Source organism: Oncorhynchus kisutch, unplaced genomic scaffold (genome assembly GCF_002021735.2).
Source record: "Oncorhynchus kisutch isolate 150728-3 unplaced genomic scaffold, Okis_V2 Okis02a-Okis13b_hom, whole genome shotgun sequence".
Lineage (NCBI taxonomy): Eukaryota > Metazoa > Chordata > Actinopteri > Salmoniformes > Salmonidae > Oncorhynchus > Oncorhynchus kisutch.
In genome coordinates, this window is record NW_022261979.1 from 3,299,191 (window position 1) to 3,316,681 (window position 17,491).

Here is a 17,491-nt window from a genome sequence, read left to right on the forward strand (position 1 = left end):
GACGATCACAGCCTTCATTTGAGACGTTGGCATGGCAATGGCAGGTGGTTGCTTCCCATTTGGCACCCTATTTCCTATATAGTGCACTACTTTTGACCAGAGCCCATAGGGAATAGGGTGCCATGTGGGACACAGTCCGTGTCTGTTTTTACCTTGAGGAGTCACACTGGCAGGCTTCACCCACCACACAGCAGAGAGAGAGAGAGAATAGAGACAAGTCGTCTGGACTGGTGAGAGTGTTACATGTTGTGACGTCTGTGATGTGAGATATGTGTTCTTGGATCTCTTCCCATCATCTATTTGTCTAATAATAATAATAATAATAATGATAATAGGCTAGAAGACAGTGCCCATGTTAGATCCTACTGCTACATACCATAGGTGGTGTCCTGCTTCATTTGCAGTCAATGGATAGTCTATAGGGCCAGTTTGTCCTGGACTAAAAAGCATGCTTATTGGAGACTCATCATTGAATCACAGGGCGGCACACAATTGACCCAGCGTCGTCCGGGTCAGGTGAGGGTTTGGCCGAGGCCGTTATTGTAAAACAGGAAATTGTTCTTAACTGTTAAATAAAGGTTCAATAAAAACATTAGATAAAAAAGTGACAGACTCTATATGACCAAAGGTATGTGGACACCTGCTCGCCAGACATCTCATTCCAAAATCATGGTCATTAATATGGAGATGGTCCTCCCCTTTGCTTCTATAACAGCCTCCACTCTTCTGGGAAGGCTTTCTACTAGATGTTGGAACATTGCTGCGGAAACTTGCTTCCATTCAGCCACAAGAGCATTAGTGAGGTTGGGCGCTGATGTTGGGCGATTAAGCTTGGCTCACAGTCAACGTTCCAATTCATCCCAAAGGTGTTGGATGTGGCTGAAGTCAGGGCTCTGTGCAGACCTGTAAAGTTCTCCCACACTGGAACAGGAAAGGACCTTTCCCAAACTGTTGCCACAAAGTTCTCCCACACTGGAACAGGAAAGGACCTTCCCCAAACTGTTGCCACAAAGTTCTCCCACACTGGAACAGGAAAGGCAATTCCCCAAACTGTTGCCACAAAGTTCTCCCACACTGAAACAGGAAAGGGCCTTCCACAAACTGTTGCCACAAAGTTCTCCCACACTGAAACAGGAAAGGGCCTTCCCCAAACTGTTGCCACAAAGTTCTCCCACACTGGAACAGGAAAGGGCCTTCCCCAAACTGTTGCCACAAAGTTCTCCCACACTGGAACAGGAAAGGGCCTTCCCCAAACTGTTGCCACAAAGTTCTCCCACACTGGAACAGGAAAGGGCCTTCCCCAAACTGTTGCCACAAAGTTCTCCCACACTGGAACAGGAAAGGGCCTTCCCCAAACTGTTGCCACAAAGTTCTCCCACACTGGAACAGGAAAGGGCCTTCCCCAAACTGTTGCCACAAAGTTCTCCCACACTGGAACAGGAAAGGGCCTTCACCAAACTGTTGCCACAAAGTTCTCCCACACTGGAACAGGAAAGGGCCTTCCCCAAACTGTTGCCACAAAGTTTTCCCTTCACTGGAACAGGAAAGGGCCTTCCCCAAACTGTTGCCACAAAGTTTTCCCTACACTGGAACAGGAAAGGGCCTTCCCCAAACTGTTGCCACAAAGTTTTCCCTTCACTGAAACTAAGGGGCCAAGCCCAAACCATGAAATATCAGCCTCAGACCACAATTCTTCCTCCTCCAAACTTTACAGTCGGTACTATGCATTGGGGCAGGTAGTGTTCTTCTGGCATCCGCCAAACCCAGATTCGTCCGTTGGACTGCCAGATGGTGAAACGTGATTCATCACTCCAGAAAACACATTTCCACTGCTCCAGAGTCCAATGGTGGCGAGCTTTACACCACTCCAGCCAACGCTTGGCATTGCGCATGTTGATTTTAGGCTTGTGTGCCACTGCTCGGCTATGGAAACCCATTTAGTGAAGCTGCTGACGAACAGTTCTTGTGCTGACGTTTTCTTCGAGAGGCAGTTTGGAACTGGGTGGTGAGTGTTGCAACCGAGGACAGACGATTTTTGTGCGCTTCAGCACTCTGAGGTCCCTTTCTGTGAACTTGTGTGGCCTACCACTTTGTGGCTGAGCCGTTGTTGCTCCTAGACGTTTCCACTTCACAATAACAGCACTTACAGTTGAATGGGGCAGCTCTAGCAGGGCATACATTTGACAAATTGACTTGTTGGAAAGGTGGCATCATATGAGAATTGCATGGCTGTGTGCTGTCAGCAACGGATGTGGCTGAAATAGCCGAATCCACTAATTTGAAGGGGTGTCCACATACTTTTATATATATTGTATTGTCTTAATTAATCAGTGTCCGAGAAACTGGCCCATAGTGTTTAATGTATCATTCTGAATGGCGATGACTGTGGCCGACACTATGACACTAAGTAGACATATCACCACTAGGTTAATTAAGAAGTATTGGGTTATTCATCTTTCTGATGGTACTTTGACTGCTTGACTGCTTACTCATAGCAACACTTTGTGAAGACCATAATATTATTATAGATCTCTGTGAAGACCATAATATTATTATAGATCTCTGTGAAGACCTTAATATTATTATAGATCTCTGTATAGACCATAATAATATTATAGATCTCTGTGAAGACCATTATAATATTATAGATCTCTGTATAGACCATAATATTATTATAGATCTCTGTATAGACCATAATATTATTATAGATCTCTGTATAGACCATAATAATATTATAGATCTCTGTATAGACCATAATATTATTATAGATCTCTGTATAGACCATAATATTATTATAGATCTCTGTATAGAGCATAATAATATTATAGATCTCTGTATAGACCATAATAATATTCTAGATCTCTGTATAGACCATAATATTATTATAGATCTCTGTATAGACCATAATAATATTATAGATCTCTGTATAGACCATAATATTATTATAGATCTCTGTGAAGACTATAAAAAGTGCAATAATCTTACTATAACAGTGTGTTAATGAGGGTTTTCAGTGAATTTATGTGAATTAGGAAGCTCATCTGCATTTCCTGTGGCAAAGAAGAATTCTCAGCAACAAAAGAGCGATCAAATAAGATTCTACATCTGTTTTGGCTCTTACAGACACATTCGTTAAAAGACAGCAACAAACAACAAGACAATAATAATAATAATAATGTAACACTTACAATCCAACAATCCAAAATGATCCGAATATAAGTGAAAAGACATCAACAAACAAAAAAATAGATCACAACAACTGACACATAATTATAAATACAGTGCAAGATAGTCAATCCAACAATCCCACAATACTTTTTCCTGCTTTCCAAAAACATTGTGACATTCAACCAAGCTCTCAGAGCTCTTTCTAACTGGCCTTGTATAAATAGAAACTGGGAGATGCAGAAGATGTTTCAGGGCAGGAATAGCCTGATGCTTGGGTCTGCTATGTGGTGCTGGATCTCTCATTAAGTGCCTTGTTATTTTTGGGCAGCTGGCACGTCTAAAGCAGGAAACAGAGCTTTATTTTTAAGTCCCAGGCGGTCAGGCTCGTCTTCGCAGCTCAAACAGAGCTGTGGCTTGCAGGCTATCATCTAACGCTAACAAAAGGAGCCGAGCCACAAACCGAACCACTCAAACCCTGGTCATTCACCATAGAGTTTAATGTGTATGTCCTTAAAGGGATACTTGGGGATTTTGGCAATGAGGCCCTTTATCTACTTCCCAAGAGTCAGATGAACTCTGTGGTGTGTCTCCGTGTCCAGTATGAAGGAAGTTAGAGGTAGTCTCGTCAGCCAATGCTAACTAGCGTTAGCACAATGACTGGAAGTCTATGGTTATCTGCAAGCATGCTAGTTAGCAATTGCATTAATAAAAATGGTATCCACAAGTTCATCTGACTGGTGAAAATCCAGAAATAGCCCTTTAATGTAATGAAACTGTCCAACCATGGGGCACTGCTTTATACAGTCTATAGGACTCTGTCACCTCCCAAAATCACTACCGTTCTGTAATGTACAGTAACATAGCAACACAATCAAGATAATGTACATAACGGTGGCAGACAGAGAGAGAACTGTACGTTTCACATTTGTATAGCACTTTACTACCTCCCAGGATGCCATGCGAAGCCTGTCTTTTTCCTTGTACAGGTCCAAGCATCAGCCCAGGGATGGATGGATGTGGGCCCAGCACATTCAGAGCAACTCAACAGAGCTTCACACCATACAGACACTCTAATAGGCCGTATAGATAACTCTGATAGGCCGTATAGATAACTCTGATAGGCCGTATAGATAACTCTGATAGGCCGTATAGATAACTCTGATAGGCCGTATAGATAACTCTGATAGGCCGTATAGATAACTCTGATAGGCCGTATAGATAACTCTGATAGGCCGTATAGATAACTCTGATAGGCCGTTGTGTATTAGAAATTACGCAACAACAGCTGGTCCTCTAATATTATGTTCCTCTAAATGAGTGAAGAAATAATTGCTTGATACCAAGACTATGCTTATCGTAGTCTTGGTATTATTCATTTTCAAACCGTATATTTGGAACGTTCAACTATTGTTTAACAGCTCAAGAGGAACATCTTGTTACATATTTGTAATGCAGAAGGGGTACAGAGTAACTGTAATGCAATATACAAATGTAATTCACCAATGACAGTGTTTGTTAAGCAGCAGATGATAGAAATGAATATAACGGTAGAGAGAAGCAGACAAAGGAGAGGCCATGGTCATATTATAGCGCATTATAAACACTGTGTTGTTTAGTGGTTTATTATTCTCAACAATCCCACTTCCTGACATTACATTCAGTTAACTAATTAGTCATTTTCTCTTTTTCAAAAAGCCTTTGTGTCTGAGCACTTTGTTTTGGTCACGTTAGAACATGTTGATGTCACTGCTACATGGCTCATCTCATTAAAATCACAAAGACATGTTGTCTTCCTCCCTCTGAATTCATTGAGCTTCTTCAACATGAAAGCCGGAGAGATGAGAGTGTTATTAAGTGAAGTGTGAATTCATGAAGAGCTCTGTGGACAGAAACCTTTATGAATGTTGGTTCTCCAGACAGTGGCAAGGACAGCTTCATCACCATTGAATGTGATTATAAACCCACTCATAACACACCATTTTAGATGGTGTCTACCCTGTTTACGCTGTCTGCCCTGTCTACCCTGTTTACCCTGTCTACCCTGTTTTCCCTGTTTACGCTGTCTGCCCTGTCTGCCCTGTTTACCCTGTTTGCCCTGTCTACCGTGTCTGCCCTTTCTACCCTGTCTACCCTGTTTGCCCTGTCTACCCTGTCTGCCCTGTCTACGCTGTCTGCCCTGTCTACCCTGTCTGCCCTGTTTACCCTGTTTGCCCTGTCTACTGTGTCTGCCCTGTCTACCCTGTTTGCCCTGTCTGCCCTGTTTACGCTGTCTGCCCTGTCTACCCTGTCTGCCCTGTTTTCCCTGTTTACCCTGTTTTCCCTGTCTACCGTGTCTGCCCTGTCTACCCTGTTTGCCCTGTCTGCCCTGTTTACGCTGTCTGCCCTGTCTACCCTGTCTGCCCTGTTTTCCCTGTTTACCCTGTTTTCCCTGTCTACCGTGTCTGCCCTGTCTACCCTGTCTACCCTGTTTTCCCTGTCTACCCTGTTTACGCTGTCTACCCTGTCTATCCTGTCAACCCTGTCTCCATGGTCTTAGTCCAACAGAACAGACCTGTATGCTGTGCAGCAGTCACTGTGGTGCCTCCCTGCCTCCCATGCAGCCGTCATAAAAGGCATGTGACAAGGCTATTTTTAGAACCGAAAATATAATCGTCAACAAGTGAAACCAGAATAAGAGACAGGCACACACACACACACACACACACACACACACACACACACACACACACACACACACACACACACACACACACACACACACACACACACACACACACACACACACACACACACGTAATAGGTAAATGATAAATTAAGTATATCTCTCCTTCCAAAAGCACTGTTATATCAGGGGTGTGCTGCTGGCTGCTGAGATGGAGTGATAAAGACAGCAAGGCACCTAATCTTAGCTGGCTAATGCCATAAGCCCAAAATAACACACCTAAGAATAGCTGACCCACAGAATAAGCAAGAAGCCTGAATTTCAGGCACTTAAAATATCTTGTTGTTTGGCAGATAATGTTCTGCGAGAAGAAGAACAAGAAGAGCTGAAATGCTTGGCTTGAAGGAGAGAGAAAAGCAGCAATGGATGTTGGGATTGACCTGGTGTTCTATTGACAGAGCAGAGGAGATAGAATGTGTCATGCTAGAACCTTATTCACACTTGTTCTGCTCTTCTTGTTCTGCTGACTACCATGGATCATGTACTGTACTACCTTTCAGCTTGTCTACAGGATACAATACAACAGAATAGAATAAAACAGAGCAGAATAAAACAGAGCAGAATAAAACAGAGCAGAATAAAACAGAGCAGAATAGAACAGAGCAGAATAGAATATAATATAATAGAACAGAGCAGAATATCATAGAATATGACAGAATAGAACATAATCGAACAGAACAGAATAGAATAGGACTGAATACAATATAATATAATAGAACAGAGCAGAATAGAATACAAAAGAATCAAACAGACCAGAATAGAACAGGACAGATTAGAAAATAATAGAACAAAGCAGAACAGAATAGGACAAAATAGAATAGGACAGAATAGAATAGAGCAGAACAGAATAGAATAGGACAGAGAAGAGACATAATATAATAGAACAGAGCAGGATAGAATAGGATAGAATAGAGACATACTATAATAGAATATAATTTAACAGAGCAGAATAGAATAGGACAGAATAGAATAACAATGCAGTATGTAGTTAATGAGTAGAGATGTGTTAGTTCTGTAGTTAATGAAGTAGAGATTTTTAGTTCTGTGGTTAATGAAGTATAGATGTGTTTGTCCTGTAGTTAATTAAGTAGATATGTTTGTTCTGTAGTTAATTAAGTAGAGATGTGTTAGTTCTGTAGTTAATGAAGTATAGATGTGTTTGTCCTGTAGTTAATTAAGTAGAGATGTGTATGTTCTGTGGTTAATTAAATAGAGATGTGTTTGTTCTGTGGTTAATTAAATAGAGATGTGTTAGTTCTGTAGTTAATGAAGTATAGATGTGTTTGTCCTGTAGTTAATTAAGTAGAGATGTGTATGTTCTGTGGTTAATTAAATAGAGATGTGTTTGTTCTGTGGTTAATTAAATAGAGATGTGTTAGTTCTGTAGTTAATGAAGTATAGATGTGTTTGTCCTGTAGTTAATGAAGTATAGATGTGTTTGTCCTGTAGTTAATGAAGTAGAGATGTTTTTATTCTGTGGTTAATTAAGTAGATATGTGTTTGTCCTGTAGTTAATATATTGTACTGGTGGTTAAATATAGTTCTACAACAGACAACAGTACTATGCGTATGAGGAGAAATACACTGAGTTTACAGAAACACACTATAAGAGTCATGTTCACAGAGCATGTGGTATCCTTGGTGATCAATGTGAGGATGTGTGAAATGAATCATTTAAGCGTTTATCTCTGATGTTCACAAGTTATTGAGAAATCAATAGCCATAATATTCATTTCCTGTATACCACTCTCTGCCCACAATACGCAGTACATGACTCAATCTGTGTATTGTCATAACAATGCTGCCCACCAAAACTCCTGACATTTACTGTAGTGTGTGTGCTTTCCCATAATACAATGCTGGTCCCATTAGATGACAACAGCCAAGTGAATGTTCTGAACTACCACAAGTCCAAAAGGCAGAGAATAACAGAGTGACTCACATTGAGTGAATACCGTAAACCGACATTACTCAGAATGATGTCAGATTCGTTTGAACCCTGAGATTCATTTCTCAGGTCAGGAATAGAATGACATTGTGTTTGGTAAACATCCACAGAGACGCAGAGATAATCTTTTGATGTTCATTTCCCTTTGCCTTGTACTGTCTGTATTTTTACCGTGGCATTTCCTGCTACTGTTATACCCCAAAACGTGAAACCTGACATGGAAGCCTCCCTTCCAAACACAACATCCCTTTCATGTTTTCATGCCATTTCATTGTGGTGACAATGACTGTAAAAAGCACACTGCACCAAAACAAATCCAAACTGTGCATTCAGTCCATATGCACACAATGATAAAACTATGTGTATTTACTAACACTCACTATACAGACAGTTTTAAACATGTTTGTTTTACTCCTTTCAGACACAAGCAAACAGAGAAACAATGACAGTAAAGGAATACAAGGAGGAACTGCCCATCCAGAAGCACTGCACACTGTAAAACCATGCAGTATAATATCACACATGTAAATACCTGGATACAGAAAGCAGTGCCTGATCATAACGCGTTGCTGTGCTGAGAAGTTTGGAGTCCTCCTTTCACAGAGGCAGACAGATAGAGACTGACTGGGAGAGACCGGAGAGTTGAGAGAATGAAACCGAGGGAGAGGGAGGTAGGGAGTGAGAGAAAAAGAGAGAGAGAGAGAGAGTGGGAAATAAGGAGAGAGAGCGGCAGACCGCCAGATGAAGAGAAACAGAGAGAGAGGATAAGAATGCTGTAAAAATCCAGAGGAAAAAGAGAAAGATAGGCTATCCCTTTAGGAGCAGAGAGAGAGCATGGTGGGTCTGGTCACCTGAGTTAACGTTGTGCATCTTCTGCTGGTCCAAGAGTTGCTGGTGGACAACGAGCTTGTTTGTTGTGGTGGAGAAATTTGACTCGCTCTCGTAAATCGTCTGTAGCATACTCCACTCAGCGCTCAGGTCGCATCGCAAGTCCTGCTCTTCCTGTCCCTAAAGAGCCAACCCTCTCACAGCAGTGCACTCAGGGGAACGACCACGACGGCGTACGGAGACTAGAGACAGAAACAGCTCTCCTCCTTTTCCTCTGAGGAAACTCTCTCTCTCTTGCTGTGCTGAAACGCAATACAATAACCACACCACACACTCCCTCTGTGAGGCTTTCCCCACTATACTGTGACTACACAGCACCATAGAGCACAGAGCTTCAGTCAAGAAGTCCCTGTTCAGACAGAGTTAGAAGATGCCTGGCAGTCTGATTCTCTTCTCTTGTTGTGACACTGAGCTACTACCCTGCTCTTATTCCCTCTGATCTCTCTCTCTCGTCTGTCTGTCTTCTCCTCTCTGTTCCTCTCTCAGTAATGTCTGAGCGGTGAGAGTGAGCCTGCCTGTGTTTCAACCTTCCAATGGGGGGTGTACTAGTCAGAGATGAGCTAAGCCGTGCACTGTTTACCCGTCCACCTCTCACAGGAAAGTAATGCTTGAGCCGGAGAGGGTGCAAGCTTCATTTGCATGTGAATTAACAACAGCGTGGCCCACAGGTGACAGAAATAGAACAATGGCCGGCCCCAGCTATAAATAGGAGGGCTGAGGCGAGGGGATTGGAGCAGCATTGATGCGTTTAAAAATACCTCCACCAAACACAGCTGTCTCTTCTACAGCTCTACAGCTAGATTCCTGCCAGAAGGCATGTCTCCTGACTGACTCCCTCCCTCCCTCTCTCCCAGAGCAGGGCCCAGCCAAGCTGCAGATGGAAGCTCACTCTGCTTGATTCCTCTCTCTCCCCCTCTCTCTCTCTTGCTCTTTTCTCTCACTCTTTCTCTCATTTAAACTCTATTTATCTCTCTCTCCTTTCTCATTCCCTCTATTTATCTCCCTCTCTCTCTCTCTCTCTCTCTCTCTCTCTCTACCCTCTCCCAACTGGGATTCTTAATTTCTTTCTCTTGTACAAGATTCATCCTTCTATCCCTTTTTCCAAAACATACTATCCAAATCACATATATTTCCTCATCCGTACAAGGTCTTGCTACTGTTGTTTTTCTTTCATGGTAGTTTATGGTGCCTGTGATTTTTTTTATTTATTTATTTATTTCACCTTTATTTAACCAGGTAGGCTAGTTGAGAACAAGTTCTCATTTGCAACTGCGACCTGGCCAAGATAAAGCATAGCAGTGTGAGCATACAACAAAGAGTTACACATGGAGTAAACAATTAACAAGTCAATAACACAGTAGAAAACAAAGGGGGGGGTCTATATACAATGTGTGCAAAAGGCATGAGGAGGTAGGCAAATAATTACAATTTTGCAGATTAACACTGGAGTGATAAAAGATCAGATGGTCATGTACAGGTAGAGATATTGGTGTGCAGAAGAGCAGAAAAGTAAATAAATAAAAACAGTATGGGGATGAGGTAGGTGAAAAGGGTGGGCTATTTACCAATAGACTATGTACAGCTGCAGCGATCGGTTAGCTGCTCAGATAGCTGATGTTTGAAGTTGGTGAGGGAGATAAAAGTCTCCAACTTCAGCGATTTTTGCAATTCGTTCCAGTCACAGGCAGCAGAGTACTGGAACGAAAGGCGGCCAAATGAGGTGTTGGCTTTAGGGATGATCAGTGAGATACACCTGCTGGAGCGCGTGCTACGGATGGGTGTTGCCATCGTGACCAGTGAGCTGAGATAAGGCGGAGCTTTACCTAGCATAGACTTGTAGATGACCTGGAGCCAGTGGGTCTGGCGACGAATATGTAGCGAGGGCCAGCCGACTAGAGCATACAAGTCGCAGTGGTGGGTGGTATAAGGTGCTATTCTGTATTTTGACAACGTAACATCTATTCTTATTGGCAGCCCATTTCTGAAAGGTTGGTTATTAGTTCAAGCAACCCATTTCTGATAGGTTGGTTATTAGTTCAAGCAGCCCATTTCTGATAGGTTGGTTATTAGTTCAAGCAGCCCATTTCTGATAGGTTGGTTATTAGTTCAAGCAGCCCATTTCTGATAGGTTAGTTATTAGTTCAAGCAGCCCATTTCTGATAGGTTGGTTATTAGTTCAAGCAGCCCATATCTGATAGGTTGGTTATTAGTTCAAGCAGCCCATTTCTGATAGGTTGGTTATTAGTTCAATCTCGAGATGATTGGTTAGTCATTGAGAGTAACAAACCAGCACCATATTCTGCATGTTAAAAAAACACATGTATTATATAACTAACTGTGTCAACCCTCCCAGATCACCCTGACCCAACCACCTGACCAAGTGGAATAGTAACTATTATCTCAGATTGTAGGATGGAGAGAGAGCAGGGGTCAGTGTGCATCCAGGACACTGCAGATGTAGGATGGAGAGAGAGCAGGGGTCAGTGTGCATCCAGGACACTGCAGATGTAGGATGGAGAGAGAGCAGGGGTCAGTGTGCATCCAGGACACTGCAGATGTAGGATGGAGAGAGAGCAGGGGTCAGTGTGCATCCAGGACACTGCAGATTGTAGGATGGAGAGAGAGCAGGGGTCAGTGTGCATCCAGGACACTGCAGATGTAGGATGGAGAGAGAGCAGGGGTCAGTGTGCATCCAGGACACTGCAGATTGTAGGATGGAGAGAGAGCAGGGGTCAGTGTGCATCCAGGACACTGCAGATGTAGGATGGAGAGAGAGCAGGGGTCAGTGTGCATCCAGGACACTGCAGATGTAGGATGGAGAGAGAGCAGGGGTCAGTGTGCATCCAGGACACTGCAGATTGTAGGATGGAGAGAGAGCAGGGGTCAGTGTGCATCCAGGACACTGCAGATGTAGGATGGAGAGAGAGCAGGGGTCAGTGTGCATCCAGGACACTGCAGATGTAGGATGGAGAGAGAGCAGGGGTCAGTGTGCATCCAGGACACTGCAGATTGTAGGATGGAGAGAGAGCAGGGGTCAGTGTGCATCCAGGACACTGCAGATGTAGGATGGAGAGAGAGCAGGGGTCAGTGTGCATCCAGGACACTGCAGATGTAGGATGGAGAGAGAGCAGGGGTCAGTGTGCATCCAGGACACTGCAGATTGTAGGATGGAGAGAGAGCAGGGGTCAGTGTGCATCCAGGACACTGCAGATGTAGGATCTTCATTCCAGACAGTTTGCTAAAACAGGAAACAAATCCTGCAGCAACAAGAAATGTGAATTATTGTGTGGATTAGAATTCATGGGTATTTTTATCAAGGAGTTAAAACATGTTTCATCAGGGCAAATCAAGTCTTACATTTTAACGTGAAAATGACAAACTTTAGAACCTTTTTAAAACCCTGAATACACTACAAGTTGGCCTTTCCTGCCGTGCAGGAACATTCTCAGCTACAAAATAGGGTTAACCCTAACCCGAACCCTAACCCTAACCCTAACCCTACAAGTTGGCCTTTCCTGCCGTGCAGGAACATTCTCAGATACAAAATAGTCATCAAATTAAGATCCTAAATCTGTACTGCTCTTGAGGAAGCATGCCCTGAGCCAGCCAATCGTGTGAGGAAGCATGCCCTGAGCCTGCTAATCGTGTAAGGAAGCATGCCATGAGTCAGCCAATCATGTGAGGAAGGATGCCCTAAGGCAGTGGTTCCCAAAATGTTTATAGTCCCGTACCCCTTCAAACATTCAACCTCCAGCTGCGTACCCCCTCTAGCACCAGGGTCAGCACACTCTCAAATGGGTCGGCACACTCTCAAAAGGGTCGGCACACTCTCAAAAGGGTCGGCACACTCTCAAATGGGTCGGCACACTCTCAAAAGGGTCGGCACACTCTCAAAAGGGTCGGCACACTCTCAAAAGGGTTGGCACACTCTCAAAAGGATCGGCACACTCTCAAATGCTGTTTCATTGTAAGCCTGCCACACTTATACGGTACATCTCTTAAACATAACAAGGAGTGTGAGTTTTTGTCACAACTTCCCACAAAGCTCGTGGGAAGTGACAAAGAGCTCTTATAGGACCAGGGCACAAATGTAATAATAATCAACAATTTTGCTCTTTATTTAGCCATCTTACATATAAAACTGTATTTGTTCATCAAAAATTGGCAATGACTCAACATGTTGGGTTGTATTGGAGAGAGTCTCAGTCTTAAATAATTTTCCACACACAGTCTGTGCCTGTATTTAGTTTTCATGCTAGTGAGGGCCAAGAATCCACTCTCACATAGGTACGTGGTTGCAAAGGGCATCAGTGTCTTAACAGAGTGATTTGCCAAGGCAGGATACTCTGAGCGCAGCCCAATCCAGAAATCTGGTAGTCCCTTCTGACTAAATAACATTTTCACAGAACCGCTTGTTGCAATTTCGATGAGGCTCTCTTGTTCAGATATGGTAAGTGGACTGGAGGCAGGGCATGAAAGGTATATCGAATCCAGTTGTTTGTGTCATCTGTTTCGGGACAGTACCCAACTCACTCAGGTGCTTTGCTATATCACATTTGACATTGTCTGTAAGCTTGAGTTCATTTGCACACAAAGAATCATACAATGATGGAAAGACCTGTGTGTTGTCCTTGTTAATGCAGACAGAGAAGAGCTCCAACTTCTTCATCACAGACTAAATTTTGTCTCACACATTGAATATAGTTGCGGAAAGTCCCTGTAATCCTAGATTCAGATCATTCAGTCGAGAAAAAACATCACCCAGATAGGCAAGTCGTGTGAGAAACCCGTCATCATGCAAGTGGTCAGACAAGTGAAAACTATGGTCAGTAAAGAAAACTTTAAGCTCGTCTCTCAATTAAAAAAACCTTGTCAATACTTTGCTCTGTCATCAAGGCAAAGGGTGGCTATTTGAAGAATCTCAAATATAAAATATATTTTAATTTCTTTTTTGGTACAACCTGGTATTTCAAAATGTGGAAAGCATCAGCCTGACTACCATTGCTCAGACTCTGACCAAACACAGAGTTGGAATGAAACAGTTTTACACACTTTTGAAAGGAACAGTGAGCGGGTCAAGGAACTCCGGCACCAATACGTCCAGGTATGATGTCTATCCAATATGTCTAGTTCTATAGTGAGTTTTACACTATGGGGTCAAGGAACTCCGGCACCAATACGTCCAGGTATGATGTCTATCCAATATGTCTAGTTCTATAGTGAGTTTTACACTATGGGGTCAAGGATCTCCGGCACCAATACGTCCAGGTATGATGTCTATCCAATATGTCTAGTTCTATAGTGAGTTTTACACTATGGGGTCAAGGAACTCCGGCACCAATACGTCCAGGTATGATGTCTATCCAATATGTCTAGTTCTATAGTGAGTTTTACACTATGCTACTCTACATGTAAACATGGGTTACAGTACATACAGTAGGACACACTGAAAAGCATTGACACATACTGTGTTTGATTTCTATCAGAGAGTCATGGAGGTGGAGGCCAATCAGACCCCATAATGAAATAATGTATGTAGACGAGGCAAGGTTTAACCTGGCATAAGCACATCGGCAGGTAAGAAACGTCATAGAGAAAAGGGCCACTGTTGACGTGCCGGGTCAGAGAGGAGCAAATATCACAATGTGTGCTTCAACCTCGAGTGCTGGTTTGGTCCTGCAGAAATGCCAGATTGGTCCCTGCAACACTGAGCACCTTCTTTTGTGTTTAGATGACCTCCACCAACAACTGGTGCCAGAAGCAGAAAGAGAACAGGTGGGAGGAAACATGAGGACATTGTGATTACATGGGACAATGTAGCATTCCACCATTCACATGCAATCACAAACTGGTTTGGAAGCCCATCCAAGAATGCCGCCCCCCCCCCCCCCCCCACCCACTCACCGTTCCCCAAACTTTTTTCTGCCTGGAGGTGGAAAGTACAGTATATGATCATCGGTCACATGACCAAATGTCCCTCCTGGATGCAATGGATGCCGTCTGCAGAGACATTTCAGCTGAAGACTGCCAGGGGTGGATGAGGCATGACAAGCGTTTCTATCCAAGATGCAGAGACATTTCAGCTGAAGACTGTCAGGGGTGGATGAGGCAGGCCAAGCGTTTCTATCCAAGGTGCAGAGACATTTCAGCTGAAGACTGCCAGGGGTGGATAAAGCAGGACAAGCGTTTCTATCCAAGGTGCAGAGACATCTCAGCTGAAGACTGCCAGGGGTGGATAAAGCAGGACAAGCGTTTCTATCCAAGGTGCAGAGACATCTCAGCTGAAGACTGCCAGGGGTGGATAAGGCAGGACAAGCGTTTCTATCCAAGGTGCATAGTGAGAGACGATATAAGATGTGATGTGGACGAGAACATGTGGCCAAATGCTGAAGATGGTATAGATTAGAACAGAACGGGGCATTTTACTGTTTTTCCCTTCTGTGCCTTTTTTACTGTAATTGGCCATGTATGTTGGATGTGTTGTTGAACCAAAGGTCATGTATGTTGGATGTGTTGTTGAACCAAAGGCCATGTATGTTGGAGGTGATGTTGATCCAAAGGCCATGTATGTTGGATGTGTTGTTGAACCAAAGGCCATGTATGTTGGATGTGTTGTTGAACCAAAGGCCATGTATGTTGGAGGTGATGTTGATCCAAAGGCCATGTATGTTGGATGTGTTGTTGATCCAAAGGCCATGTATGTTGGATGTGTTGTTGAACCAAAGGCCATGTATGTTGGAGGTGTTGTTGAACCAAAGGTCATGTATATTGGATGTGTTGTTGAACCAAAGGCCATGTATGTTGGATGTGTTGTTGAACCAAAGGCCATGTATGTTGGATGTGTTGTTGAACCAAAGGCCATGTGTGTTGGATGTGTTGTAGAACCAAAGGCTATGTATGTTGGATGTGTTGTTGAACCAAAGGCCATGTATGTTGGATGTGTTGTTGAACCAAAGGCCATGTATGTTGGATGTGTTGTTGAACCAAAGCCCATGTGTGTTGGATGTGTTGTTGAACCAAAGGCCATGTATGTTGGATGTGTTGTTGAACCAAAGTCCATGTATGTTGGAGGTGTTGTTGAACCAAAGGCCATGTATGTTGGATGTGTTGTTGAACCAAAGGCCATGTATGTTGGATGTGTTGTTGATCCAAAGGCCATGCATGTTGGATGTGTTGTTGAACCAAAGGCCATGCATGTTGGATGTGTTGTTGAACCAAAGGCCATGTATGTTGGATGTGTTGTTGATCCAAAGGCCATGTATGTTGGATGTGTTGTTGAACCAAAGGCCATGCATGTTGGATGTGTTGTTGAACCAAAGGCCATGTATGTTGGATGTGTTGTTGATCCAAAGGCCATGTATGTTGGATGTGTTGTTGATCCAAAGGCCATGTATGTTGGATGTGTTGTTGATCCAAAGGCCATGTATGTTGGATGTGTTGTTGAACCAAAGGCCATGTATGTTGGATGTGTTGTTGAACCAAAGGCCATGTGTGTTGGATGTGTTGTTGATCCAAAGGCCATGTGTGTTGGATGTGTTGTTGATCCAAAGGCCATGTATGTTGGATGTGTTGTTGAACCAAAGGCCATGTGTGTTGGATGTGTTGTTGAACCAAAGGCCATGTATGTTGGATGTGTTGTTGAACCAAAGGCCATGTATGTTGGATGTGTTGTTGAACCAAAGGCCATGTATGTTGGATGTGTTGTTGATCCAAAGGTAATGTGTGTTGGATGTGTTGTTGAACCAAAGGCCATGTATGTTGGATGTGTTGTTGATCCAAAGGTCATGTGTGTTGGATGTGTTGTTGAACCAAAGGCCATGTATGTTGGATGTGTTGTTGATCCAAAGGTCATGTATGTTGGATGTGTTGTTGATCCAAAGGTCATGTGTGTTGGATGTGTTGTTGAACCAAAGGCCATGTATGTTGGATGTGTTGTTGATCCAAAGGCCATGTATGTTGGATGTGTTGTTGATCCAAAGGCCATGTGTGTTGGAGGTGTTGTTGAACCAAAGGTCATGTATGTTGGATGTGTTGTTGATCCAAAGGTCATGCATGTTGGATGTGTTGTTGATCCAAAGGCCATGTATGTTGGATGTGTTGTTGATCCAAAGGCCATGTATGTTGGATGTGTTGTTGATCCAAAGGCCATGTATGTTGGATGTGTTGTTGATCCAAAGGCCATGTATGTTGGATGTGTTGTTGATCCAAAGGCCATGTGTGTTGGATGTGTTGTTGATCCAAAGGCCATGTATGTTGGATGTGTTGTTGAACCAAAGGCCATGTATGTTGGATGTGTTGTTGATCCAAAGGCCATGTATGTTGGATGTGTTGTTGAACCAAAGGCCATGTATATTGGATGTGTTGTTGATCCAAAGGCCATGTATGTTGGATGTGTTGTTGATCCAAAGGCCATGTATGTTGGATGTGTTGTTGATCCAAAGGCCATGTATGTTGGATGTGTTGTTGATCCAAAGGCCATGCATGTTGGATGTGTTGTTGAACCAAAGGCCATGCATGTTGGATGTGTTGTTGAACCAAAGGCCATGTATGTTGGATGTGTTGTTGATCCAAAGGCCATGTATGTTGGATGTGTTGTTGAACCAAAGGCCATGCATGTTGGATGTGTTGTTGAACCAAAGGCCATGTATGTTGGATGTGTTGTTGATCCAAAGGCCATGTATGTTGGATGTGTTGTTGAACCAAAGGCCATGTGTGTTGGATGTGTTGTTGAACCAAAGGCCATGTATATTGGAGGTGTTGTTGAA

At 43.3% G+C, this 17,491-nt stretch overlaps 1 protein-coding gene across 7 annotated transcripts in view; it reads right to left on the minus strand.

Moving 5' to 3' along the window:
* hdac9b (histone deacetylase 9b) overlaps positions 1-17,491 on the minus strand; it is a 118,370-nt gene that overhangs the window by 51,895 nt on the left and 48,984 nt on the right. Inside the window, exons 1-2 of one of the 7 annotated variants that reach the window (XM_031811875.1) lie at positions 8,690-8,805; positions 8,371-8,462 (exon numbers count right to left, since the gene is read on the minus strand). The exons of 1 other annotated variant lie outside the window; for it this stretch is intronic. In XM_031811875.1, coding sequence (XP_031667735.1) covers positions 8,371-8,398 — 28 coding nt within the window. In that variant the 5' untranslated portion in view covers positions 8,399-8,462; positions 8,690-8,805. Of the gene's footprint in view, positions 1-8,370; positions 8,463-8,689; positions 9,695-17,491 lie in introns of those variants that run through there. 5 more of the 7 variants (XM_031811876.1, XM_031811874.1, XM_031811873.1 and 2 more) reach the window with 5 other exon arrangements.